The sequence below is a fragment of the Pseudorasbora parva genome, chromosome 5 (genome assembly GCF_024679245.1).
Source record: "Pseudorasbora parva isolate DD20220531a chromosome 5, ASM2467924v1, whole genome shotgun sequence".
NCBI classification, from domain to species: domain Eukaryota; kingdom Metazoa; phylum Chordata; class Actinopteri; order Cypriniformes; family Gobionidae; genus Pseudorasbora; species Pseudorasbora parva.
Window position 1 is genome coordinate 46,890,840 of NC_090176.1, and position 12,691 is coordinate 46,903,530.

General features: G+C 38.1%; 1 protein-coding gene across 3 annotated transcripts in view; it reads left to right on the forward strand.

Annotated features, from left to right (window-relative positions):
• The window catches only part of stk39 (serine threonine kinase 39), a 183,632-nt gene that overhangs the window by 98,459 nt on the left and 72,482 nt on the right, over positions 1 to 12,691 (forward strand). For all 3 annotated transcript variants that reach the window (XM_067444560.1, XM_067444558.1, XM_067444559.1), the window contains 4 exons: positions 3,141 to 3,242; positions 6,668 to 6,801; positions 9,782 to 9,830; positions 9,944 to 10,009. In XM_067444560.1, coding sequence (XP_067300661.1) covers positions 3,141 to 3,242; positions 6,668 to 6,801; positions 9,782 to 9,830; positions 9,944 to 10,009 — 351 coding nt within the window. The remainder of the gene's footprint in view (positions 1 to 3,140; positions 3,243 to 6,667; positions 6,802 to 9,781; positions 9,831 to 9,943; positions 10,010 to 12,691) is intronic.

Sequence of the window (12,691 nt, forward strand, 5' to 3'; positions counted from 1 at the left end):
ACTGAAGTGTATCAGTACTAAATTTACACATTTTTGAAAGAACATTCTTATGTTCACCAAGGCTGTATTTATTTGATGACAGAAAACAGTAATATTACATTTTTCTATTGTAATATATTTTAAAATGTAATGTATTCCTGTGACCAAAGCTGAATTTTCAGCACCATTACTCCAGTCTTCAGTATCACTCATTACTCATTCTTCAGAAATCATTCTAATATGAATTGCGGCTTAAGAAAGATTTCTAATTATCATCAATGTTGAAATCGGTTGTGCTGCTTAATATTTTTTCTGTAAACTGTTATAGAGTTTTTCGGGATTCTTTGATGAATAGAACTGCATTTATTTGAAATAGAAATGTTTGTAACCTTATACTGTAAATGCCTTTACTGTCACTTTGAACCCTCTACACACACCTTGGCAATATAATCGCCATTGGCTGGTACATTTTTTTAGTTTACTCGCCAGACCGATATACAATTTTCATTTGATTCCACCAAATCAGCTCATCTTTGTAAAATGGCACAGCTTTTTTAAATATCTGAATGTACACTCTTAACATCAGTCAATCATATTATGATATTATGATAATGAGAACTTGAGTATCTTAGGACTTTCAGTGTTTCTGTAAAAAAATAGACAGTAGTAATTAATATTAAAAGATACTAATTCTACTACTAATAACAATATTCAACGCACTAAGGATTGCCGAGCTGCTGGGTTCATGAATATTAATCACATTGTCAGTGCTCGCTCGAACTGATTTGCTGAAATCAAAACAGGGACGTTAATGGATAAGTGCCAGCCAATGAGATTGCCGTTTGCACATTAATTCCGCCCACTACCGGAGAAACCGGAATATCTTCTGCTTGTTCTTAAAAGCTGAATAATTCCAAATGAACTCCATAATTTTGACAGAAAAAAACAGAATATGGCTTGCATGTAGCGCTATGTCAAATACAGGTACACTGAGCATCTTTTGATCTGATTCAAAAGAGTACAGGTCGCTTGACAGAGTGTGAGGGAAAATATATCTATGCAAACTTATACTTAGCCACTAACACACACACTGCTGAGTAAAATCTAAGAATTTATTTGCAAATGGCTGATGATAGATACTGAATAAGGAATTAGTCGCATATACAAGTGATTTAAAAAAAAGGGTTGCTTTTGATCAATTTAATGCATCCTTGCTGAATAAAAGTTTCTAAATCAATTTCTTGCAAAAAAAAAAGTTTGTTTTACCCAATATGTATGTGCTGTTTATTTTTATGCTCATTAGACTATCATGTCATTAGAACTGTGATGCGCTAACTGAATCAACCAAGGCAGAGTTGCCTAAGAAGAAAGATACTCACTAGGTTTTATAACAGCAACATGTTCCTTTCATCTACTGTAAATATGATGGATCCTGGCACCATGAAAGTGTTCACAGCTAGACTTTTTCTAAGAGCTTTTCCGATACTATGAATCATTAATAACCATTAAACTATTTTATTTTAGCACAAATCATGGAGATTGTATAAAGTCGGCACAGAGTGGAAGTCTTTTTTTCTCTAATGTGACATATATAAAAGAGAAACAGCCTCTTGAACCAGATAAAATGTAGGGCAGGACTTTATTTTGTCCATCAGGAATTGATTGGATGGTTGTGGTTTGCTATTGGTTGATCTCATGTGAGTGACAGGTTGGTTGTCCCGCCCTCACACCAGTAAACACATCATCAGAGAAGAGATGAGATGTCGCTGTAAGTGGAGGGGAAGAGATTTTGATTAAAGATGAGTGCACGGATAAATCATTTATAATACTGCAATATTGCATAAAATACTAAAATGGTTCATTTTTATTTCATAGTGAATTATGCTGTGGAAAACAGGGTTGTGCAAAATTCAGTATTTCAGAATTGGCCTGCATTCAATTCATGAATTGGAATTTGAATTGACTCCGCCCCACAGGAAGTTGAATGTGAATTGGAATTAGAATGACAGGAAGTAGAATTGAATTCATGACAATTCAAAGAAATCTATTATAAGTTACCCATTACAAATGTGGTTTGGATAACTTTATTTGTTTTATAAGCAAAACAATTTACTTTTAATATGATTAGTAACTAATTGAATTACACATTTTACCTTAGTTATACAACAATTTAGCCTGACAAGCCAGACCCACATCAAAATGTTTGGTCTGGAAACTCACCATAGACAGGGCTCAATCCGAGCGGCGGGATAAACGGTTGTCTTTCAAACTCCCTCTGCACGCGATAGGATAGCGCTGCCACCAACCAGAGCAATGAAGGTGAAGCAGAGCTCGCTGACAGATTAAACATTCGCCGTATCCGGTTGGCAAAACTCTGAACACATCTTCCCTTTTTAAGAATGACTTCAGTGCCGTTCTTTTTTTGTTCTTTTCTCAGAGAAAAGCTCAACTCCAAGTCTTCCAGAGTCGCGGTCAAAGCTGATTCGAAAGACCACCGCCGTTCGCCAGTGTCTGTGTTTACTAGAAGCACGCAAACGCAACTCAACCATCATCATTATGGCCCCGCCCACCGACTCTATACACAATGTGATTGGCCTGGCAAGAGTTTGGCGTTTAAAGCTCAGAAGGGTATTGAGAGTTGCTAGACGACACTTGCGGGCAGATTAAATTTGCTGCCGCTAGGGTGCGTCTAGAGTTCTAGGCTAACAACAATTACATTCATTTTGTAATTTTGTAATTTCCAGCTGATATGTAAAGCATGCTGGCAACTAACAATGGTGTCTCTAAATAAAACATACTGCATGATTGAGCTAATTCTCTTAAAAATAAACAAGTAACCTTATTTTCCTTAATTGTATCAGCTTAATCGGTTCCTCAATTCAAGCCTCAAAATTGCTTACATTTCCTTAATTTTGGGGAAAGTGTATCTCTTGGTTTGATTTCTTTACAACACTGAACCACAATTTTCTTCACAAAATACACACTATGTTTTAATTATGACCTTAATTTTTTTGTGTGAAAATTTGAATTGAATCAAGAATTGAATTGGAATTTAGGAGTCATTCTCAATTGTGCACAAGCCTGGTGGAAAAAAACCCAGCCGTTTATGGCTGATGTGGATCATAGATCTGCTGATCAGTTATCATGTCATGTGACTGCAGGTACGGGGTTACGACTTCAAAGCTGACATTTGGAGTTTCGGAATCACTGCCATTGAACTTGCAACAGGCTCTGCGCCGTATCATCGGTACCCCCCTATGAAGGTAAACAGCACAACTGCCATGTGATGACTAAAAATCTCTTTTCTGTATGTAATTATAACAGTTACACAAGGTTAATCAAGTGCTGGTGATTTATTTGATTTGTCTGTACTGTCGATATCAAAGAGGACCTATTATGCGGAGGACCTTGATTTCGTTTTTAGGCTATACTGGAATAGGTTTTCATGCTTGAATGTTCAAAAAACCCATTTTATACTGGGACTCATTTCCCAGTCTGTCAGTAACACTGTGTGTCCTTTCATACACCCGGCACAATGTGACGGCAGCAGGGACGTAGCTATCTTTTCAGAAGTGAGGCGGACAGAAATGTCGTAATACCAATTTTTTTTTGACCGATATAATTTATCGCATGTCTTGCTTTTAATTTGTTAAGATATTAAATACACTGCTGAACAATAACCACTAATATCTATAATATTATTCTCCTATTTTTTATGCCAATTTTATGATTGGTTTAATACTACAGACACTTGTGCATTAAGTCTCCATAGATTTTATCCAATGTAAAAAAAATAAAAAAAATTCTGATGTAAACCAGCTGTCCTCTGTGTGAATATATAATAATAATAATAATAATAATAATAATAATAATGTGTTCGATTTATATAGCGCTTTTCAAGGCACTCAAAGCGCTTTACATTGAAGGGGGGAATCTCCTCAACCACCACCAATGTGCAGCATCCACCTGGATGATGCGACGGCAGCCATATTGCGCCAGAACGCCCACCACACACCAGCTGATTGGTGGAGAGGAGACCTAGTGATGAAGCCAATCAGGAGAGGGGGATGATTAGGAGGCCATGATGGACAGAGGCCAATGGGCAAATTTGGCCAGGACGCCGGGGTTTTACCCCTACTCTTTTTCCGAAAGACATCCTGGGATTTTTAACGACCACAGAGAGTCAGGACCTCGGTTTAACGTCTCATCCGAAAGACGTAAAGATATAGTAAAGTGCAATTTATTCCTGTGAGCAAAGCTGAATTTATCATCATTACTCCAGTCTTCAGTGTTACATGATCCTTCACTAATCATTCTCAGATGAGGATCTGATGATCAACACACATTTATGATTATTATCAATTGTGCTGCTCATGGTGATGCTTAAATTTTGTGGAAACCATCTAAACATTTGTGGTAAAATTAAAAAAGAGAGAGAAATTAATACTTTTATTGATCAGACATGCATTCAATGATCACAAGATATATTTTTAATATTAAAAAAGATAATAATTTATTTAATAAATGCAAATTAATGCTGTCCATTGAACTTTCTATCATTAAAGAATCCTGAAAAATAAAATGTATCATGGTTTCCACAACATTTTAAAGCAACACAGCTATTTTTAACAGACAATAATCATAAATGTTTCTTGATTATGAAATCCTCATCTGAGAATGATTAGTGAAGGATCATGTGACACTGAAGACTGGAGTAATGATGATAAATTCAGCTTTGATCACAGGAATAAATTACACTTTATATTCACATAGGAAAAAAGCTGTTTTAATTTGTAATAATATTTCACAATATTACTGTTTTAACTATTTTTGATTAAATGAATGCAGCCTTGGTGAGCAGAAGATTCTAAACATTAAAAAAGCTGCATTATTCATATGATAGGCTTTATTGTCAATAAATAGGCTACATTGAGATGGTTTGAAAAACACACATATAGCATATATTGTCGCAATCGTATGATTGTCGTCGTCACGTTTCATCATCATAACGATTGTTTTCCTTCAGCTGCAGATCCAGCGTGACAGGGTATTACTTGTACGAATCCACTTTTGGACATTCTCTGAGAGCGCCCTCCTCATATTTAGATGAAAATAAAATTACAGGTTTTCATACATAGATCATTTTTTGTCTCTGATTTTAAATGTTAATGTGTTTACATTGGTTTCTATATAAATACACTTGCATGTGACCTCGAAAAGCGCTCTATCAACCGAGATTAGAGAAGGCTGTCTTTAGCGTACCTGTTAATTTGCCTGGCACCGTGCAGGGTAACGTCGGTTCGAATCCCGCTCGGAACGGGTCGACTAGGATCGGTGAGACCCAGTTAAAGTGCGGGTGACGAAAATACATTTTATTAAAAGTGAGGTCCCCCCTGTCCCCCGCGTAATCTACGCCCATGGACGGCCGACACGACGCAAGAGTTTTTGCACGTTTCAGCCCAACGCAGTTATCATTTTCACGTTCAGCGCCTCTTTGTTTAAATAGCAAATCTGTTCACCCATGGGCGTGCTGGTCTGAAAACGAGGTGTGTTTGGGTGCATTATTGGTGCGTTGCTATTTTGAGGCAACTGAAAACAAATGCGCTGTTAGTAATATGCCCCTATAAGCAAGTACACACTCTGCATATTACACACACAGCCGCACACAAACATTTTTAAATATTAAAAATAAAAGGATTCCTCTCTGAAAGTTTTCATTCTTTCCACTTGCAAAATTTCACCATGTAAATAGTGAATCCGCCATGGTGCAAGCACTACAGGCTATGGGAATGGGAGATGAGACTCTGATTGGTTTATTGCACGTTACGCATACACATGACTCATTGAGAGACTAGGCACAACCCGTTTGTACTATGCTCCTGGCACGGACTGTTTTTCCCATCATTATACTGGCAAAAGTGGATTTAGACACGCCCTGAGCGCACCTGCACCATTCCCTTCAGACCATGCGCTCAGATTGTTAAAATAGGACCCTTTGTTTAGTTCCTCTCTATATGAAGCCACTCCTTCTGAAAAGTGCAATGTGCTCTGATTGGATCAGTGTGTTATGATTGGCCAATTGCTTAGAGTGTGTTTGGGAAATGTCACGGCTCCTACCGTAACCACAAGTTTTAGCATGCTACTAACTAACTTAACCAGACCTCATACTTTTTTTGCTTTTGCTGACATGGAATTTTCTAAAAGAGGAATATTGTAACATGTTTCTTGGAAGAAAACTGAAGCCTACAATCAAGGTGTTTCAGGGAGTTCAGAAACCGTGTGGCGCACTGATATAGAGAATAACTCCCACTGGAGTAACTTTGTGCTTTGTAACTTTGTAGATGTTTTTCATGCTCAGACAGCAACATCACACACTAAAGCAAGCTGAAAATGTAACAAAGCATAATAGGTCCTCTTTAACTAAAGCCTGTACAGCTGATCTAATATCTAATGTGGTTTTACAGGCTCAGACGGTGAAAGTATAATTCACCCAAAATGGAAATGGTCCTAATTTATATCTTCCTTTAATATTGTTCAGACTTTTTCATTAAAATACACAATGAGATGTTTTGCAGAGAGTTCATAAGTTAGCATTTTTAAAGTATTCCTCTCCCTTGTAGCATCATTTATAGACTTTCTCTTATCCGTACAAATATTAAACAAGTATTTTCATATCTGATGCTTGCAGGTTTTAATGCTCACGCTGCAGAACGATCCTCCAACCCTGGAGACTGGGATTGAAGACAAAGAGATGCTTAAGAAGTATGGGAAATCTTTTAGAAAACTTATATCCTTGTGCCTTCAGAAGGACCCTGCAAAGAGGTAATTTGAATCCAACAAATCATCCTTATGTTCACACAAATGAGTAAATCTGTGTCCAAGAAGGTTTTTCTGTGCATGACCAGAAGTTTCAACAAAGCCTTTTAATACTGGAGGCAAACATATTGATTTGATTTGAGTTGTCTTGTGTACATTATTGAATGACAGTTCTCTCTAATGAAAAAAATCGCAGTCAATAAAAGAAATGCCACACAGACAAAGTAGGTCTGATTACGCTCAAATTGATACAGATGAGTAGCCTGACGTGGTCATACTCAATTCTAGTCCGAATATGAGTCTGATACTGCTCCATTGGGCTGTGATTATGGGGCGTGTTTCAACCAAACCAGGAAAGACCTCAATTGGACAGACCTACAACCAATCAGAGCAATGAAGGGACGCATTGTCAAATGTCAACAGAGCTCAACTGTTGCCAAGACTGCATTTTTTTCCGTGGGTTGTTTTCCATGTCAGCTTGTTAAAGCGACTTTTATGTGATATATAGACCCATGAATGCATATTTTAGCTGGCAACCTTGCCAAAATAACACACATTTTACCCCCCAAACGCCTTTTTTTCCGGATAACCCCCCTGAGAAACTATTGTTTAGGGCTAGTAGTTGGCGGGTTTTGTTGTAAAAACTTGGCAACCCTGTCTGCACGCGCGCTGGTATCAGGCTGGAATACACAATCTTTGCCAGTGTTGTAAAAAAAGAAGAAGAAGGATTTAAGGATACACAGAGTACTTACCCAACATGATCATTATTTAGAGAGAAATAGTCATGGTGAATGCATATACAAACAAGCTCTCCGTTTAGGATTTGAACAAATATAATCCAAGTGTCTTTGATGACGTGCATGATTACGTTACTGTTGATCATCTGTCCATCACCGTCTAAAGCCCACCCTGATGATATCATTGGTCAGAACAGTTTCTGTTCAGGGATAATTACTCCTCTATGGATCGAGTCCAGACCGAACTGCCCGAGCTCAAATGTTGTGGGCGGGGCTGAGTTCGGCCGGCATCCAGGCTAACTGATGAGCTAAAGAGATCTCAGAATCATAAATTGCTGTTGGTTTGTTCACTGTCTATACCAGGGGGTAACCTCCCACGGTTTCTCTTGAAGCCAATACGGAAATAACTTAAACTGCAATTCCTCGACTGGCCACTAGAGACAGACTTAAGAAGAGAGCAGAATCTCATTAGGCCCAGGTTAAAATTCCCAACTTTACAGCAGAAAAAAACATGTTTACAGGGAGGTGAATTTTTCGACTCATTCGATTATAAATAAAATCTATTATTATTATTATTAATATGAACCCTTAAAATTCTGCATAATTAAGGGTGTGGTTACTTTGAGTAGCAGGTGGATAGCCATCGTGTCACCTAAGCTCCGCTCACATCCCTCCTCTTTGCCCATTTTCTGTTATCCGGGCGTGACGCACTGCCAAGATGGCAACGACCAGCTCGTCTCTACTTTACACTTCAGAAAGCCTTATCAGAATCCTATGGGTGACGTCACGGACACTATGTCCATATTTTTTTTTACAGTTTATGGTCTATATACATTGGGTAGTACTAGCGCTGTAGGTGTGGGCGATAATAATTTTATATCATAAAAACATAACAGGACATTCATTCCATTACACATACACACACTTACATATTACATTAAGTATATATATATATATATATATATATATATATATATATATATATATATATATATATTATAATATAGTATACTATATATATAGTGAAACCATATTTTCTTAGCAATAGGTGCTATCTACACAATTTTGAATAATTGCAGTATTTTCTTTGTAAATAGTAGTTAGATGCTATTTATAATTACAAATAGTGCAAATACTATTTGCGCCACAGTGTTGTTGTACATATAAAATATGCAATAATAACAGTGTAAATTATTATATTTACTAAAATAACTAAATAGATGTGACAATAACTTATTGGGACAATAAAGCCATCCCTACATCTACCCTTTTGCTAGTTTCAGCCTGACACAGTTATCATTTTTTTACGTCCAGCATCCAGTTGTTTGAATAGCAAATGCAAATCTGTTCACCCATGGTGTGTTCAGGCATATTGTTGGCGTGTTGCTATTTTGAGGAACTGAAAAGGACTGTGCCTTTGACCAACAAAAACTTGGTTACAAGTCAATCGTGCAGTATTTTTTGTGTTATTTAAAGGGTGTGTTAGTAATATCTGCCTATCGCCGGATGCACAACGCTTATTACACACACAGGATGTGCAGCAGCACACACACCTTTTACAATATTAAAAATAAAAGGATTCTTCTCAGATAAGCTTTCAGTCTTTCCACTCGCAAATTCCATCATGTAAATATAGCAAATCTGCCATGGTGTGAGCGCCTTTTAAAGGGAATGGGAGATGAGACTCTGATTGGTTTATTGCATGTTATGCCCAAAACACACCCATGACTCATTAACTCTTTCCCCACAAAACACAACATTTTTTAGTTATTTGTGAGAAAGTGCTTCTGATTTCAGCGTGGATACGAACTCAGGTTTAAAATCAAAACTTTCTGCCACGCACCTAACCCCACGTTATTCCTTCTGTTGACAATGCAGCCGTAATTTTGTCTGGCCCAACCAGATGTCAGTGGGCGAAGTTAGTGTAATAGCCTCTGCCAACAAGGTGGTCTATTAGCACTTAGTGTAAATAGACACGCTGTACATATAATATCAATATGACAACATGTATATAACATTTTAGTGTTTACTTCCGTGCATTACTTACATTTTACATGTGATTGGAAGCTAATATAAAATAACTGGGCCTCAGGGACAGTGAAAATGGCACCAGATGAAATACAAATTTAAAAAAATCTACTGGCCAAACAGAACAAACAAAAAAAATCTTATTGTTGAGTCTTGAAATATGGACCTGTCTGAAAATGTCAGCATCAACTGCTTTAACTCCGCTCTTCTCATCTCCACAGGCCCACTGCAGCCGAGCTTTTGAAATGTAAATTTTTCCAAAAGGCTAAGGTACGCCAGTGTACTCTCTCCCCATACTTCAAATGCTTTAACCAGTGCTTCACAGTGGTCTGTCACTGATATATGTTATGTATTTCCCTAACCCTCCTGCCTCTGTGTTGTAGAATCGAGAGTACTTGATTGAAAAGCTGCTTACTAAAGGACCAAATATAAGCCAAAGAGCCAAAAAGGTAACGCAGTCTCATTCATCCCCACGCATTTGAGTGTATTTTTTCCCACAGGCCGATGGGTCTCTCTTCTCTCATGTTCACTAGACTAGAGTGCTTTCTATATTGATTAAACAGTGTGGGTGCTTTTGATCGAGGAATCGGAAACTGTAATGTTTCTTACTGCAGTACATCTGTTCTAAACACTCAGAGTGCTCACTTGTCTACTCCGATACGAGATGCACTTTAACCTATCACTTTAAAGCTACACTGTGTAACTTTTTTAGTTTATTGTTAGCTAAAATCACTTAGTTCTTTCAAAAATATATGTGCTCATTAATGTAGATTTACTTCTTTCAAGTAAAAATGCATTCTCGTAATTTTATAATATACCATTGAAAATGCATAAGTGTTAGGGGTTCGGATGGCGGTCGCCATGTTGCTCCTCCATCTTGAAAGTACATTTGCCAAAGAGGGACATACCCGTAAATTCAAGCTTCGCTTTTCGCGTTTTTACACTCGATGGCACCGTGTCGAATGTGAAGAGGGGGATTGCTTGAGGCTGCTATATGATGACGGAGGATCACTCTTAAGCCCCTTTCTAAATGCACGTCGGACCCGCAATATTCCCGGAACATTGCCGGGTCGCCTTCTGTGTGAAAGCAACCACGTCCCGGAATTGATTACCGAATTCGACCCGGGTCGGGGACCTAGTAACATTGCGGGATATGTATCAGAGTCGCCAAGGAAGCGGAAAAGAGAATTAAGACGGCAACGCGACGGGCAAATCAACAAGACAAAAGTAAATATTGGAGTGGCCTTTCCAAGATGGAAAGAGCTCATGAGGAGCAACGATTTTAAAAAGAACGCCGACGTTGCCTGCTTTCTTCTCGACAGGTAATATTAATTCAGCCTATTTGTGTATATTGGAAGTTTTATTGTTGCTTGGCTAATTATATCATGGTGTGCTGTGCATAACACTAGAACGACGACTAGGATAGTTTTCCTCGCGTCAATGATGAAAAAGTATTGTTTACCTTATAACATAAATCCGTGTTCTATGACGGATAACATGAGATTAATATTTGAATTGCATTATAATTTGTTTGCCTTACGCTAGTGATGTCGTACAATATACAGAATAACGATAGCACTGATAAAAAAAGTTCCTTTACTAAGAATAGCTTGCATTCGTCTGGAACCTGATAGCTGATGTTTGCAATGAAATGGTAAAAAATAACGAAAACGTAAAACTATTATTCATTTTACATATATTAATTTGATCATAGATCATTTGGCAAATTAAATAACTGCAAATTATAATAGTTTTCAAAAGTAACCTCTTGCAACACTCACCGAAGAGGTCGAACTGGAAGCCATGACTAAATCGGCCACCGTAGGAGTTGAAACTAAATCAAAATTGAGAGGAACATAAACTATTATTCACTGGATGGTCATATACCGTTTCACCACTAGATGGGGGAAAATATCACACAGTGTAGCTTTAAGAGCCGGTTCAAGCATGGACTCTATCGTGCCCTCTTTATTTATTGAGTTTTAGTTGTTTTGTCTCTGCTAGATGATCTGTCTGTCTGTCTATCTATCTGTCTGTGTCTATCGTTCTCTTTGTCTGTCTACTAGTCTTTTGTACTATGCATCTCTCATTCTATTGGTCATCATTTGTGTTCATTTATGTTTATCTGTGCTGTAACTTGTAGTAAAGAGGAATAGCTCTTTGCTCAATGTATTTTTCACTGTCTAATGGGTCCTGCACACTGTGCGATTTTTCAAAATCCTTTGTGAATGTCCCTTGTCAGACTGTACATGATCCCCGATGTAAGCCATGTCACATTGTAAGATCTCAGTTGGCATTAATGTCAGACTGCACGATAGTGAAGGCGCACTAAAAACGGACGCGCACAAGAAAACTCGTCTGGAGTTTTATATCATCAATGAATGACACGTTTGGTGACAGTGAGCTGCATTACACGCGGGACTGAAATGCTGGCTACAAAGAAATCTCTAGCACTCGTTTTGGTCATAGTTTGTCTTGAAAAACGGAGATATTTGACTGTCGTCGTAGGAGAAGTCACACTGCAGGATTGTGTGCCAAATCTTCTGACACTGCCAGAATTTCGTCTGAGGTAAAATTTGATCGCAGCGCTCATTAATCGGCGGCCGGTGAACATGTCAAACTAACGACCAAAGACGTCAGATTTTAGCCTAGGATCTGAGGAATCTTTTAGGATTTGCTAAATTTGTCTCAGACGGCCAACAGTGTGCACCTGGCTTAAGAAAATGGATGTGTCGTGAGAACAGTGTCAATTGTGTGAGTCTGTATGCGTGAGAGTTGGCAGCCCTCTGCATATGGGAGCATTTTTTGTGTGTGGTTATGTTAAACTTTCCCGCGTTTGCACTCTGAAGCGTTGTGCCTTCTTCTATTGTATTGCATCCAGAAGTTCTGCATTACAGTATTGTGCTACACCATTCCACTGGTTAAACCAAGTTATTGCAGACCCATATGAGATCGAAGGCTGGGTTTGAAATTGCCCCATATACCCTCATTCACTATCCCCTACATTACTCCACTAATATAGTCCACTTGAAGTCATTTGGCATGACCCTTACAGTGCATTTTAGGGATTCTCTAGCCATTGAGCGAACATCTATTGTATACCTGTTATTGCAGTGCATTATGGGATTGAA